Raw genomic sequence first — 16,691 nt, 5'->3', positions numbered from 1 at the left:
GTTGCTGATTCACTGTGACATCAAAGCCACAAGTGAACTGTTTCTTGTGGAGAAGTCTCATGGCATAGTAAGAGAGACTCCTGTCCTGAAGAGAATTGAAGAAAGACTATTTTAGAGGTGGTAAACTGACTGAAAGTCCCAGGTTTTGTTTACATTGTCAGAGGGAAAGAAAAGAGGGTGTGGGGGGAGAAATGTCCTGAAAGTTTATTCTGATTTTCTTATTATTTTTCTTTTAATTCTGTCAATAAAATTTTCTTTATACCCTTTAAAGTTTGAGCCTGCTTTGCTGTCTTACTAATCCTCATCTTGCAGGAGAAAATGAGTAAATAATTCTAGTGGCTGCACTTGCATTTGTCCAGCACTAGACCCACTTCTTTAATTGGTGCATTGGCTGGGAAATGAATGATTGGCAAACCAAACCACCACACTTAATCGGTGTTTCCGAGCAGTTTCCAAAACTGCTACATTCAGGTACTCAAAAACACCAAAACCAAAACAAGCCCTGTCAGGACTTCCTCATGTGCTATTTTCAGCACACAATGAAAATCAAAGTTATATAATATAGATGCATTTTTGTGAGTTCTTACCAGTGTAATGGCAGCATCATCCTCAGGCCCAGCGTATCGAAACAAGATCCGATGTCTTTCCATGTCTGCAAAATATTCCTTTGCTTCTTTAGCAGTGCTGGTACCCAATCCTGTACAATAAAAAGGAACAGTTACTCAATATTCAAAAATTAAGTTTTCTTATTTTACCCCTTTTATTTTCCTGGGAATATTATAAAACCATTATGTAAGATACTATCACGAAAACAGCTATAATAAAACTTCACACACATTTATTATATAAAACTAGCACACATTTATTATTATTTATTCATAGGGTTCACACATTTGTTTTTAAACAAACCTTTGTAGTATTTTATCTTCCATGCTTTATGATTTTCCATATGCTTTTTCCACTCATCAAATTCAGGAATACTATAGAATGAAAGTTCTTGCTTATTTTTGCTTGCCTTTGAAAAAACAAACAAACAAAATCAACATTTCTGTTGTGCTGCAAGTAATCTATAAAATCTCAATAACAGAACCCATACCTTCACAATAGGGGTGATGAATTCCTCAAGAAAGCCATGTTTCAACAGTGATGGCCAATTGTGATGAATAAAATTGATCAACAAGCCCTTTATGTGAGATCCATCCTGATCCTGAATCAGAACATGAAAACATGAAACAACTTTGTATCAGATTCCCCAAACCACCAAAAAACCCACTCACTGGCCTGAATACATCAACACAATGTGTGATGACAGAAAGCATAGAAAGGAACAGTTGGTTTTAATTTGGATTCCAAACTCAACCTGGGTATGAAATAACCACCTGTGAAGGTCACTGTCCCTGAGCCATTAAAAAGCTCTTCCATGCCAAGTGCATGGTTGCTCTTCAAGGCTTCTCTGCCCATGTTTCTGCTGAGAGCTAGACAGCTCTCCCAGACTCAACAGAGTGGAAAAAAGCCAAACTCAGCCCCAGTTCTCATTGGTGGCAAATGCTTCCACGAGATTATCCCAAAAATAATTGTCTACATTCTTGTTTTTACCAGACTTGCTGGCAAAACCAGCTCATTTACTGTCTACTTTTGTTCTTACTTTCAACATATTTTTGAATTATCAATAGCATGTTTTTATTATTACTTTGGTTTGGTTTCTTGCTGTTTTGTGCAACAAAGTTCAGTTGTGCCTTTAGAGAAACCAAAACAATATATATAGATAAATGAATTCCTTAAAGAAACCTCATAATCTATGAAATTGCAGCAAAACACATTGTAAGAAGCTCTGTAGATTAAAACCAGTGAATTCCAGATTTACCTGATCTGTCATGATCATAATTTTTCCATATCTCAAACTTTTCAGAGATTCTGGATCTTCATAGCTTTTCTTGTATTGCAATCCAACTATTTTGATGATGTTGTTGATTTCTGCATTTTCCATAATCTGTACAAAATAGTTATTTTTGCAGCCAGTGTAGAAAGCAGAGATTCAGAAACATACCAATCTTGCACTATAGCTATTTTTTCAATGCACCCTGACTTCAACTTCATAAACTCTTTATTCCCACCCCTTGAAGCCTTTGAACTTGCAATGATTTCTTCTGAACATGCAAATTCTCAAGACTGCACCACTCTCTTTCTCCTCTACAGCCAAATCACTTTGGATGTGGAAAGCTGGAGAAATCTGAACATATAACAAAAAGTCATCTCACAAAGCTACCTTATTTTTCCAGTGTTTTTATGGGCATCTGCAGCACACCTCTTATTACAGACAAATTATGAATGGTAGCAGAAACAATATGGGGTAATGCTGCTGGCCACTGACTCATATTTTGAGTCCATGAAATCACATGCCAATGGAGAGAATACAAAGTTTATGGGGCTCTAAGTACTCATGTGAAATGTGAATATGAGCCACAGAAAGATTTACTTTCACTTGTGAAGAAATTAACTTCATCAACCCAGTACTGCTCTGCTATACTTAATATTTACACGTTTATCCCACCCTTCAAAATAGCTGGTACTTCATGAAATCTCAGTCACAAAACTTCCAGGAAAATATTAAGAATTAAAAGAAGAAGATGCATATCTAGAAATCAAGAATAAACAGGAGGACATCCATTTGTCAGCAAAAAGAAAAGAACTACACACCTGTTTGTGAGAAGCTTCTCGGACATTGAGAATTTTGCCCCTGAGTGGGAAGACTCCATATCTGTCTCTACCAATAACACCTAGGCCAGAGACAGCTAAAGATTTGGCTGAGTCTCCTTCTGTTAATATCAATGTGCAGTCCAAGGAATGTTTGCCACCTGCAGGCCAGGAAGAAGGAGAGGGAAGGCAAAAAAACAGAAAGCATAACTCAAAAAGAAGAAATACAGGTGTATTTTTTCTACTCTACAGGTAATTTCTCCTCATCAGTTAATTTAAGTAGGTTGAATTTCTCTTCTTAGGGATGGCCTTCCACACCACTAAAACTGCACAGCCATGAGTAGTATCCTTGCCCTTAGCAGCACACTATGGATAGCTATGGACAAGGAGCAAGATAAGCAAAATGGGGTGCAACAATGGCTCACCTTATATAATGGTTCCCACACATCTGCACAAAAAAAGACAGATTGCTTCTCTACCTTCACCATTTCATTTTGCTAGCTGCAAATTTCTTTCACACATACATTATGCATGCCTGAGTTACATACAGGAGTTACTTCCCATTCTGTATTTTCACTTTCCTCACAGTATATTTTAAAAAGTAATTTGTAAAATCACATTTTTGTGGTTTTCCCTTTTTATTGTCTATCAGCTAAAACCAGACAACTGTACGAAAAATTTGTCAAAAAAGCTCAAACGATGAGACCATTTGCACTTCTTATACCTCACAAATTTCTCAAACAGAAAAATAAATCTTTACTAACAGTGTAATTTTGATTCTACAAGACATACAAATTTTGGTACCTGTGCACTGAAAACTGGAATGACATTTATGCTCTGCCTCTTGCAAGTGTAGCAGTGGAATAGATGTTCTAAATAACAAGCAGACTGAAAAAAGGAACCCACCCTTCTGAAACAGTGCAAATGTTCATTAAGTAGCTTTGCTATTTTACCAAGGCAAATGGTATAAAAGACCCAAAAAAAACCACTTCAAGCTGGTTGAGTCTCACCTACTGCCAATAAGGTAGTTTGAATATACTGTTATTTAAAATGTGTGCTGTAATTTGCCTTTACGTGGCAGATAAAAACCACCTCATACTTTCTATTACACAGAACTTAAATTCAGCACCTTTGGCTTTCTGAATCAAGATGTGTGGCTTAATAGAATCTAAGCCATAAATAAACCTATAATCTAGGTCATTCACACTGGCAGTGACTACCTACCAGCAAGGTGGACTCCAAATACCTAGAAAAACACAAGTCTGCTGTTTTAGAATATATAAAAGCCAGTATTTTTCATAAATGAATTGCAGAAAACACATTTGAATGTCATCCAGGTTCCCTTTCTTCTGGAATAGATGCAATCAGTAGCAATTAATTTCACAGAAATACAACAAGCCAGGTATTTTCCTGAGCACAGCTTTAAAGCACTCAAAGATAAAACTACATGAACTGACAGGTTCAAAAAATGCTTTTATGCTTCACCTGATTTAGTAATCTAGCTGCTCCATAACAATCTTATATTCTTAATTTTTCCTTTGATTTCTACCTCTTCTCCTCCAAGAAGCCACAGAACTATGTTTAGCTGTTCAAGATCACAAGAAATCAAGAATAACCAGGTATAGGACCCTTTCTTTACAGGGGAGGGGGAGGAAATCTGCAGCAAGTGCTTCACTCTACAAATACACCTTTCTCCTACTCTTAAGCATTAACTGGCAATGAATAAAAGCATTCAGGGGTACCAGGCACACAAGAAACCTGTGGATGCTGAACCTGAGCTTCAAATTCATTCTTGAAGCAAAGATAAAATCTAAAAACCACAGGAATAACTAAAGTCAGAGGGGTGTGTGTCCACCCTGAATCTGCAATGCCTTCAATGTCAGGAATACAGTATCTTCCAGATCTTCAATAAACCAATATCTGGCTAAGCTCCCTCAGGAGATGCAGAGTTTCCTCAACATGAAACAATAATTAGGCATCAGAGAAATACCTGGGTAACAGTCATTCAAGTCATGCAAAGCTTTAGACATGAGTGTTCAGCCCAAATGAATCCCTACATGCCTTCTTAGTTAAGGAACTTTCAGGATGAAAAACAACAGTATAGCTTATTACTAACTCCCCTGTAAGAGATTCTCTCTTCCCATCGCCCACAGTAAAAAAAAAAAAAAAAAAAAAAAAAGTAAGAAGTGATTTTTGAAGCCTGATCTCCAAAGCAAAGTTAAAACAACTACCAAAAAAGTGTGTCCAAAATCATTCATTATATGAGTTAGGAGCACTGGGCTAGATATCCATGAAAATATGCAATTTCTTCAAGCACACAATCCTCTTGGCAAGAAAAGTATCAGGAACATTTATCTGAGTGAGGAGTGAAAATTCCCCAGGCAAAATACTAGAGTAGACATGATTATCAACTTTTGAGGCAAAATACCACATTTGAATAAATGAAAAAGCAATTAAATACTGAAGAAAACTCAATTAAAAATTAATAACCAAGGAACCAAAAAGAAAGGGAGAAAAATTAAACAGAACCATCATCTCATCTTCTTTGTCTTGAACACTGAAGCACAAAAAAATCCCCCAAACCAAACAAAAATCCCAACCAAAACCAAGCCTCTTTCTCAGTGTTACATGCTTTTACCTACTCAATCCACCCACCTACTTCACTGCAATTTCTCTACCTTTGTTTAATGTAAAAATCAACTAACATTAACACAGATTGGCAACATTTCAAGCTCTTTAGCCATGTCTGCCCCTCAAACCATTCAACAACTCCCAACCCATTGCTGTTGGCACAACCACTGCCAGCTGATCCTGATCCCTTATCTGTGCTAAGGAAGCAAGCCAGCAGAGATTGCCAGCTTGCCCTATATTCCCAGACAGGAACCTAATGGCATTTAAAGTCTAATGAAAAAAGTCTCTTGAGCCATTCCCTCAGGTCTGCACACTACTTGATTTACTTCCTGTACCTTCTGGCCCTACAAACATTCTGATCTTTCTACACTAGAAAGGTCAAGAAGAGCAGTCACCTCCAAAATGGAATATTGGTATCACCATTTAGCAGGAAAACCACAATTAGAAGATACACACTCTTCCAATACCAACCTAGACTGCCACTTTTGCTCAGTGTTGTCAATTCTCTACCCTAAAGAGGACAGCATTCCTAATACTAAACTCACCATCACATTTGAATTCTAGCTCTAGAAAGTTTAGAAAACCAGAATTTTTTTTATTAAAGAACACATAAGGATGAGAAATAAAAGTCAGGTTTCAAATCAGCATGTCTGTGAAGAATTTATGAAACAGTAAAGAATTTAAAAGTAAGTTCTCTTACCAGCATCATTAGCATCATCCAGTTTCGGAATGCCCTTGATTTTACTGTGTTTCACTGATGAACATTTTTTGTTCAGTTGAGTTTGTGCCTTAAATTTGACCCAATTCAAAATACTCTCTATGATACCACAGTTAGAGGCCTACAAGCAATAAATCAGAATTGTGGATGAGAAAAATAAAGCTTCAGATAGCAGATGTTTACATCTCAGTTTTAAATCACCGTTTCTAAGGTTCTCTAAATTGTAAAAATTGCAACATGTGAAAGGTCAAGGAATTAACACACACCTTATTATTTAGGACTTTATGCACATACAACTAAAACACAATAAAAAAGAGCTTCCTTTTCTCCTTTTTCCACCACTTCTATAACTGATGGAAAGTGCAAAGGAGGTCTGAGACCTAACAAGAGGTTGTCTTACGCTGTGTAGTTGATGTGCTGAGTCGTTTCAGGTACTAAGCATTTGTCTCCTGGATTTTGACAGCAAAAAGAGGCCTTATGGATTATTTATGACCATTTAAAGTTTCTTTGGAAATGACTGAAAATGGCTGAAAGTCAATCAAAACTATTTGAGAATGAGCTTTCTACCAACCACTTGGAAATCTGATGCCAATTTTAGAAACACATCTGCAGCATACAGTATATTTTCAAAACTAAAACTGCTTTAGGTCTTGTTTCACATCAAAAGAAAACACAGATGAAGCAAAATACTGTGAGCTTTGGCCTTCAATTATCCCCCATAATACAGCATTCACTGTTGAGATTGTGCTGCACATTTAATGCATCTGGAAATCAATGTTTACTTCTGGGAATATTAGAAACACTATAAATCAAACCTGTGATGGTAATAAAACATGTATTCATTCTTCAGATTTCGTTATGGGGTTTTTTTCCCTCTTAATTCTATAGGAATGTCACCCATAACAAGGATTAGAAGAAAAAAACACTCTACAATCAATAAAGTTTTGATGCCAGGAGTATTAGCAGTGGCAGGTTCTCAACACTGAAGTTTCATTTTAGGCCACTGGCACTAAAAAGGACCTAGTATAAAGAGTTCTGGCTAACAGAATTCTACTTTTCCCTCATTGTAAGAAAATGTAGTAGAGGAAAAACCTCTCTGATATATTTCTTACAAATACATTCATTTACAACAACAATTCATAACACATCTACAGAAAAATTTTTAAACTTACTGCCTGACAATAAGGATCACTTCATCACTTTTAATACTACAGGCACCATTTTGCATTTCATTGATTACTGGATGAGCAAGTAAAGTGAAATATCCCCTCCCTCTCTTTTCACTCCAGTGCAATGGAGTAGGACTGATACAAAAAGAGTAAGGCAGACAATATTCTCAACTTCAGAAAATATTTCAACACAAAAAACAGAGATCAAGAACCTCGTTTAGATTTTAAGAGTCCAATTCATTTCACCAATGCAAATGCCAGAATCTCCAACAAACAAGTTGATCAGGCAGAGCTCATTTTTAAATCCAGGGCAACAATCAAAACACAGTCAGTACATCCATTATTAACACCAGAGAATGAACAGACATTCCTTCATCCCATTTTCAGAGTATGCAAATGCCACTGCAGTATTCTAAAGAATTATAACTAACCTTCTGCTACAGAACATACATACACTTGGTCCAGTGTGTCAATTCCCACTTCAAAGAGGAAAAAATAAAAGGCTTTACTTACTGCTTTAAAAAATTTCTCAGATAGCTGGCACTTGGACCCAAAACTTTTAGGCTGCAATGTCATGTTTTCCTTTGTCTGGGAATCAAATGATGGGTTTTCAATCAAGCAATTAACAAAAACCCATATATGGTTCTTCACCTGTTTAAAACATAGAAACCAATTTACTCAACAAAATTCTTACATCCATCTTTTTCAATATTTTTGCATAAAGTTACTTGCCTGAAATGGTTTGACTGAAACACCAGCTTTATTCTTCTTTTTCACCACTTCTATCAGTTTGCCCACAACCTGATCCACCACGTAATCAACATGCCTACCACCCTGCATGAGGGAAGAGAAAAAACCCAAATAATAAACAAAATAACCATTGAATTTACCAATAGCTTTTAGCTGTATTAACAAAATTCCTGAAGTCATACTTTGGTATAGAAATCCTTGCACACTGAGTTGCAGCATAAGATAGAAAAATCTATTTTTTCCAGGTCATTCAGTCTTCATTCAAGTGAGGATGACAGAAGTTAAATGATTGATTACTCAAATGCCTTCCTTTAAATTTGTAGACAAAAAAGCCAAACTATTAATAAAATAAATTCTAGTGGCTGTCATAGGAAGTTCATAACACTTTAATTAAAATCTTGTAATGAAAAGTGGAGTGATGCACATCCCATAAAATTAAAACATACCCAACTCAACATTCCATATTTTACACATATCACCTTTGCTGTATCAGTAAGCACCTTACAAAAATACAGACTAAATACTGGCTCCTGTTCAGACCAATCTACATTAGGGCAGACAAAATAAAGAACACGTGTCTATGGAGAAGTTCATCATAAAGTAACAAACAGAAAAAGCCTTGCTCTTTAAAGCTGTTGTTTAAAACAGAACCAAGGAGAAAAAACAGCCCTTGACAGGTATGAGGAAGTATAGGATAGATAAGAAATATGCAAGAGAAAACAAAACCAAGAATAAACAGCAGCCAAAAAGAGAAAAATAACTAGCAATCAAACATCAAGTTAGGATTCTTCATTTTAAGGCAGAATATGCATGTGAAAAACTGAAGATGTAAAGAAGCTGAATCGAGATAGCAGCTGTGTTCTCAGCTTCATGGAGAAGGAAGAGATTTAAATTAAAAAAAAAAAAAAAGAGTAGATAAAACCAAAATGGTTAAGCTACTAAATATTATTACTCATAACCAAACCAGTACTTGTACTTCAAAGAAAACATCTATGGTTTCTCCCAGTTCCTAGAGTCATCTACTAAAACAGCAGCACAAACCATTAGAAGCACCATACAAAATCTTTTCTCATGGCATTTCTTCTAAAAAAAAACAACCAACCAACTAAAAAATCCACATCCAAACCCCAAAAGCTGCCACAATTAAAACACTGTTTTTATCCACACATGAATGACAGAGTTTCAGCAGAGGGAAAGTTCAACTGAAAGATGATCTATCAATATCCTGCCACTTTAAAGGAAAATACATGCATTTCCAAACTGCAAAGAAAAGCTATTACAGGAAAATATCAAATTATACATTTCAAAATCACTCCACACTTGAATGGCAGTCTCGAAATGCGTTTCTTTTACTCATGGCATTACTGAAAACTTACACTTATGGGAACATTTCAGTATATTTTTGCATTTAAAACTTTAGAAATTTTAAAATTTTGCTAAAAGTAGCATCTGACATATCAAAGAAAACCAGCAATTTACCAGTAATTCTTGTTCTTAGGAGATGCTAGTTATTATAGCAGCTCCTATTCTTAGGAGATACTAGTTATTACAGCAGTTCCTCATTCCTGAGTCCATTCTTTAGCACACAGCTGTGAGTGAGGGATGCTCAGAGCTGGGACCTTCTCATCCATCTCACCAGCAGGTGGCAAATGTACCCACTATGGGACCAGAACTGGAACTGCCCCAGCTGTCAGAACAATTCCATACAAGACACAAAGGCAAAACAACCCTCTGAATCATTTTTCTGTCCATAGTTTGAATAAGGATTAATTAAGTGCTAACAAAAATCTTAAAAATGAAGCTTTGACTGCCTCCTATATATGTTTTATTCTTCTCATAGCCAATAGCTTCCATCAGTTTGGATGTAAGCTTTATTCAAACTATGGACAGAAAAATGGTTTATATGGTAGAAAATTTCAGAAGCAAACAATAAATTTGAAGTTTTCATTTAATTAGTTTTACAATTTCAACCCTATTTTCATTTGCATTTTCAAAATTATATTTATTTTAAGAAAATAAATCTGAAATCTAGAATGATCCCAAATTTCCTACTGAACTCCAGCAAATTTTAACAGGTTGGGATTCTCTCTCCATGCAAGTCTACCTTGTGACACTGCAAATGTATTGGCTGAACCTTTCTGCTAAAATGATTGGTAGTATTAAGTCAGCAGTGTCACCATATTAAAATTATCATTAGATTCCTATGTTAATAGCTGAGGTTTCTACTACGATTTCTACCACAGCTACTATTTGAAACACAGAACTTAAGAAGACCATGCTTAATCAGTTTTCAAGTCTGAGTGAAGGTTATCTGTACAACTGTTAATAGCAACAGACATTCTTTCAAATGCTGTATCAGAGCTTGAAGCTGAATTTTGTGGTGGTGTGCTATGGCAAAATTTTTATTAACTGGGGAGCTGAAAAAGCTTACAAATTTACAAGAACTAAACAAGGGAGTTGCATCTCAACATACTGCCTGACTTCCCAAACCCCTCAAAAAACACAACACCAGCAACCTAAAAAAAAACCTTACTTGGAATTTATAGCAAGTTTAAAAAACATGGGGGAAAGTTACAGCTGGATGAAATTTACCCAAACACAAAACCAAAAAGCTGTCAGCAAACAATGATAATTAACGGCTAGAATGAGCTCCCCACCTGTTAGCAGATAAGGGGGCAGGCAGATGATGCACTTAATTACTACCCATTATGTCCCATCAGTGGGTAGCTGCTCAACAATTGCTGGTGAGAGGATTCACTGCTGGAACATCCCACACCACACAGTAACATGCATATGGCATGGACTGAGAGAGTGGGGAAAACTAGAAATTACAGCACTTACTTTTGAAGAATACACAGAACCTTTTTCTAAGCATATACTAGAAGAATATATAATAATAATGTAGGTGTAACTGCATGATGGTGAAAAGTGATCCAGAAGAGTAAAATTCAAACCAGTAAGTGTATACAATTTATTTTACTTAGGAGTCAGGAGGTATTCAGTTTTTCCAAACAACTTCCTATATCCTGGCATAATGAAGTTTCTCTACATTGCCAGTTTCTTCATAAAAGTATTGTACACATCTTTAAGGTCATGTTATTTTTCTTCTTATGTTGCACAAAGAGGCCTGAACTAAAACAAGGTTGTAACCCTTTAACTACCACATCTGTCATCCCTAGTTTTGACAAAGTGTTTAATTGCAATGCACATTTAGAAAGTAAATATTCTACAATGAAATAAACTTGCCCTGTTACTGCAGAACATTCATTCAAATTCACTGAGAGCAACTGAAAAGAAGTTACACAATAAAAATTACTCCCTACCTAACACTGGCTACACATCACCTAACACCAAGATTAACACTAACATTCCTAAGCACCTACTAGACTGAGTGTAACCACCAGTGCTTATGAATCACTTGTGCTACCATTAGGATTTCCTTCTGACTCTTTCAACAGAGATCTGAGCAAGGAGAGGTTTCAAAGTATCTGTTGCCAATTCTTATCTTTCCCATCTTTTGGAAAGCTCACAGTTAACATTCTCTAGAAACAGTCTCACCAATTACTAGGACTGCTTGTTCTAGTCTTGTTAAATCTAGCTTGTTAGATCTGCTACCTCTAATAACTAGACTGTTTAGTAAGATCTAACAAGTTAACTGCATAGTTGTTAGTCACTCATCCAGTGCAATTTGAGAAGAGCAGAAGTGACAAAGACTTTTTTTTTCACCACAGTGGACCACAGGTCCCTAAACCTGCTTCATGCCAAAAGGGCATAAATAAGAATTATGCTGGTTGATTTCAGAGGATTCCCTTCATGCCTGACCACCCCCACAAGCTGAGTAGTATCAAGCTGTACTTTATTTAGTATGCTGAGCACACTGCTGCTTTAGCATAACTTAAGATATTTCTTTGTTATTATATCACTACTAATATAGCTGCAAAAAAACCTAGATACCCTTATGAAGACACAGAAATAAAACAAAATTAATCTCAACACTTCAGGCCAACTTTTTACATCATAAAGCAATAAATAGCCATTTCTGAAGGACATCAAACGCCAAAACTTGCTAATGGTAGCTTTAAAGGCATTTGTACACTTTTTTATCTTACTTTCAGAATTATTTTATTACAATGTGTTAAAAAGGAAGAAATCAATTAGTTTCATTTTCTTCAACACCATGTATGCTCACATAAGACTTCAGTATCAGCAATAATGATTACTAGTGTTTTCAAAACTCGTGGTTATGTAGAAACACTGCTATGAATGTATTTTGATTGCATCCAATTGCTCTGCCAGTTCCTCTCACACACAGGATTACCTCACCTATTTATTTATAGCAACCCAGATTCACTTTTTTATCAAACACCCGACCGGGCGAAGCCTCAGCACGCATTTTATCATTTCCATTTCGTATGTTTGATCTAGCCCCTCACCTTTGTGGTAGCTATACTATTTACAAAGCTGATCTGCTGGAACCCTTTTTCACTCAGGGTGAGGCACACGTCCCATCGTTCATTCACGACCTCGTGGATGACTTTGAGCGCGACTCCGGTTTCATCCAGCTTGTCCTTAACGTAAAGATCTACGTAGCTGCGGAATCCATTCACCTGCAAGGAACAGCAAACAGTCACTACTCTCTGCACCAAATACTCAGCACACTCAAGATATGTAAGTGATGTTCTTACAGGTAGTTTCTTCCCATTCAACATGACTTTGACTCCTTTGCACGACCCAGCCAAATCATATGCTCGTCTGGTCATGAGGGCCACAATATCCTTATCAAGCTTTTCCATTTTAAATTTAGACAGATCTGGCTGGAATGTAATGCATGTGTAGTCATCACCTTCAAAATGTTTAATCTTGGGCTCAGAGGTCTTCATCATGTTGTTCATCCAAGTCTTTGGAAACAAAACATTTTAGAATTTAGTTTACAACACATTATCCTTCTCCTTTATTCCCTTTTCCAGCTATGCTGGGACTGCAACAGTTACACAACAAAAAGCTCATAACTTCCATTAGAAGTTTCCTCTGGTAAAACACTATATAAAGTTAATTGATTTACAAAGCACAAGCATAGGTGGCAGCACATTTGTGGTTTCCATAAACATGCAGGTATTATTACATTGATGGACATGATTCTAATGCAAATGGAGTCTCCCACAGAACTTAATAAATTAGATACAAGTGTGCTGGGATTAGAGTCCTTGTTAGCCATCCATTTAACACTTTCAATCTCTCCACACCTCTACAGGGAGGCTTTTTAGTCACTGTGCAGAGATTCAGTAGTCTCCAAGACAGCATCCTGGAGATGCTGTAACTGTGCAATGGGCCAAAAAAAACCCCAAGGTGTTCAGACTTGACTCAGGGGTCTTGTATTTATTTAAGAACTATTTAAGAAGGTGGGCACATCTGCATGATCAAGAAGAATATCTGCTCACAGCATATATTGAGGTTCAGTTCTAATAAATTTTCACAGATTTTGAAAATACTGGAGAACAGCACTTTAAGCTGTAAAGCATTTAGTCCTTTTCAAAAAGTACTCTCGAACCAATATTAATTTGCTCTTTGGCAGTCAGCATAAAATATTAATTTTTTAAGAAACAGGCATAACAGATTAAGTGTATTATTTATGTAGTGATATGATAGCATGACCAGAAATTAATTAATTGTCCAAAAAGTAAGAGAAGAAAGCCTCCAGCTGGGAAAGACAGTAAAGTCAAGGAACTTTGGTATCTAATACTCTGCCAAAGTACTTTAAACTGAAAGGTGGCCATCTCAAAGCTATATACAGTAGACCTGATTATATTCAGCCCTTGGTCTGTATGCTAACAATGAGCAATGGGTTCAAGTGGGGGGCCTGCACTTAAGTCCACGTGGGGCTAGTTAAATTCATGACATAAACACTGAAAAATCCTTTTCTTAACACCATACAAAATGACACAGATAATTGTTTCCATGTTTGCATAGCTAAGTAAAAAGATTTTTTTGACAAATTGTACAACAGCAACTTCAATATGTTTCCATGGAATGTATTCCTCTTCACATGTACATGAATATACTTCAGTTTTAACAGAAATTTTCGTTTTTTAGTCACCTAACACTTCAAAGAAAGTATTATTTTACCCAAAATCCTAACACACAGAAATACCAACTCTACAAACAAACTCTACACATCCCTTTGACTGAGAAATTATCCATTTTGTTAAATACTCCTGAAATATGTGTTAGATTTTAAACCTGTAACTACAACAAAAAAAAAAAATGGAAAGGAGTTTTGAACATTTCTATACCTGCTTAAAGCTGTGTTTGTACTCCTTGCAAGCAGTTTCAACTGTAAACTTTGTACTAAATATGTTACAAAGTTTTGCACCATAGCCATTGCGTCCACCTGGAAAAAACAACATGCAGTAAATTAGGGTCAGTTTAAATTTAGGATAATAAATCATATCCTAATTTATCAAATTTATTTTTTCCCTGCATTTCAGGAGCAGAAATGTTTAAACACATATATACACTACAATTAAAATATAAAAGTATGTTGTTTCTTATTCAATAATGAGTACTGACACTGGAGATGTAAACGTAAAGTTCTCTGTAAATACTGGTATTAAAAAAAGGAAAAGTAAGATATTTTCTTTAAGCCTTTTTACACTAATAAAGAGCTATAGAGTAATGGTGACTGGATAATCACCAGCTACAAAAAAGAAAAGAGAAAAATTAAGAAGGGGAAGCATACAGAAGAGGCACACCATGGCTTTACTGAATAAAACAAAGCACATTAAATAGCCTTGCCTGTAACTTTCTTCTCATCATCATCATAATTGCTGGATGTTAGTAGCTGCCCAAAGATTAAAGCAGGTACGTATACTTTTTCTACTTTGTGTTCCACAACTGGTATCCCTTTTCCATTATTCCATATGCTGATAATGTTTGACTCCCTAGAAAATAGAGAAGACATTAAACAAATGAATGCAATTTTGAAAACAGACTTCTGCATACCTGTTTAAACACACTAATAAAATAACTAAATAAAAATACAGCAAAAAACCCATATTCTTACCACATTTACTTAGAGCTCTAACAATTTTAATTACAAGAAACTCCACTTAGTTTTGCTTATTAGATGTCTTGGAAGAAGAAGCTTAGTTGTCCATACATGACAGTGTTTCATACAAATAAAAAAAACCCCAAAAACCTGCATGAAGAGATTCCACTGTCAACATGAACTACAACTGGATCCAGACACTTAGTGACAGAATTACACTCAAGTTAGAGATGTAGCTTTTATGGTTTCATTGGAGTCCATCCAGAAAAGTGTTATTTCTGAGCTGTGATAAACATTGTGACTTAATTTTATGTATCAGTGCCAAAATCTATTAATACCTGGCATCATTAATACTTCTAGCTCTTACACAGAATTCTCATTTTTGAGTATTAGAGAGTTCAAAATCAGGACAGGTCAGGCAAATTTACACATTTACCATTTCCCTCCCACTCCATGAGGAAAGTAGAAAAATTGCTTCTCAGCATATTTATCCTAAAGGTGAGGTCTGAAAACTAGCTTTCTAAATAATTTATTATTTAGTTAAATGTCAGTGAAAAGGAATCAGCATCTATTTAAATACAGTACTTCTCACCAGAAATTATCTCTTCAAGTATTCAGTTTCAAAAAGCATGGTATGAATGTATTTGTAACATGAAGTTTCAGTGTGATACAGATGACTAATTCAAACAGTCTTATCTTAATGGTAAAGGAATTAACACAGAAGTTCAAGAGGGGCAAAACTGTGTTACAAAACCTCAAAGCTGGTATTTAAGATTTGTAAAGAACCTGGCTGGCTATAGTTATGCACTGCCAAGCTTTCAATTTATCATAAATCTTACGAACTTGTGGTTTTAAGTTTCATTCAAACCTTAACAAATGGTTTAGGAAAGCAATTATTATAAATTCAGAATGGCAGCACTTACTGTTAACCACTTTCAATTCACCTCTTCATCTTAAAATATGAAGCTAATAGAAATAATTCCAAAAATATTCTGTTTTCAAGAAATCAATTTTCATTAGTAAAATCATTTGTACAAATCTAAACTGCAATAGCACTGGCAAGGAAAGCAAATGAAAACATGCTTTTACTTACGGATCAATGGATATTTTAATACAAGTCATATTCTTGTCCCTCTGCTTATTGTCAGCAGCATTTACTATGAAACAAAGTAGTACAAATTAACACTTCATTGGCAATTATTAATCCCTTGGTCTCTAAAACTGATTTTATACATATTCCACCATCAGTTAAATAGTCCAGGTATTTCTTAATCTGGCAGTTCTTTGTATATATTTCGTATCTTAGCACTGGAGTCTAAAAATATAACCAAGTATCTACAAGAAGATATTTTTCAGCCTTCTTATAATTACTGATTCTATTTCTAGCAGTTAGACTATATCAGAAATAAATATAGAAGTGTATTTTGTGAGCTCATAACTGTTCTTAACATACTGAGCACTTCATTCTTCTCTTGTTGCTCTTGTTTGGATATTTATTGCAGCATGTACATGAAAGACCCTGGAAACTCACATGCATCACCAGACCAGTTTACACACTGAAACCCTTCTAAAAAGTCATATCCATTAAGGTGTGTTTTGACTGCAGCAAAAGTTCTCTCTAAAGAGCCTGCAAGACTTGTAACTAACAGTCTACATAGTTTAGCATTAAAACAATGATAACTGG

General features: G+C 35.6%; 1 protein-coding gene across 4 annotated transcripts in view; it reads right to left on the bottom strand.

The window, feature by feature from the left end:
- The window catches only part of TOP2B (DNA topoisomerase II beta), a 60,396-nt gene that overhangs the window by 23,970 nt on the left and 19,735 nt on the right, over positions 1-16,691 (bottom strand). For all 4 annotated transcript variants that reach the window (XM_056486002.1, XM_056486004.1, XM_056486005.1 and 1 more), the window contains exons 4-16: positions 16,101-16,164; positions 14,755-14,900; positions 14,253-14,350; positions 12,648-12,860; positions 12,396-12,569; positions 7,945-8,046; positions 7,726-7,863; positions 6,026-6,164; positions 2,698-2,855; positions 1,865-1,990; positions 1,097-1,207; positions 910-1,015; positions 588-697 (exon numbers count right to left, since the gene is read on the bottom strand). In XM_056486002.1, the coding sequence (XP_056341977.1) occupies positions 588-697; positions 910-1,015; positions 1,097-1,207; positions 1,865-1,990; positions 2,698-2,855; positions 6,026-6,164; positions 7,726-7,863; positions 7,945-8,046; positions 12,396-12,569; positions 12,648-12,860; positions 14,253-14,350; positions 14,755-14,900; positions 16,101-16,164 (1,685 nt within the window). The remainder of the gene's footprint in view (positions 1-587; positions 698-909; positions 1,016-1,096; positions 1,208-1,864; positions 1,991-2,697; positions 2,856-6,025; positions 6,165-7,725; positions 7,864-7,944; positions 8,047-12,395; positions 12,570-12,647; positions 12,861-14,252; positions 14,351-14,754; positions 14,901-16,100; positions 16,165-16,691) is intronic.

Source organism: Oenanthe melanoleuca, chromosome 2 (genome assembly GCF_029582105.1).
Source record: "Oenanthe melanoleuca isolate GR-GAL-2019-014 chromosome 2, OMel1.0, whole genome shotgun sequence".
NCBI classification, from domain to species: Eukaryota; Metazoa; Chordata; class Aves; order Passeriformes; family Muscicapidae; genus Oenanthe; species Oenanthe melanoleuca.
Note: the sequence above shows the minus strand (reverse complement) of the source record. Positions and strands in the feature narration are given on the sequence as shown.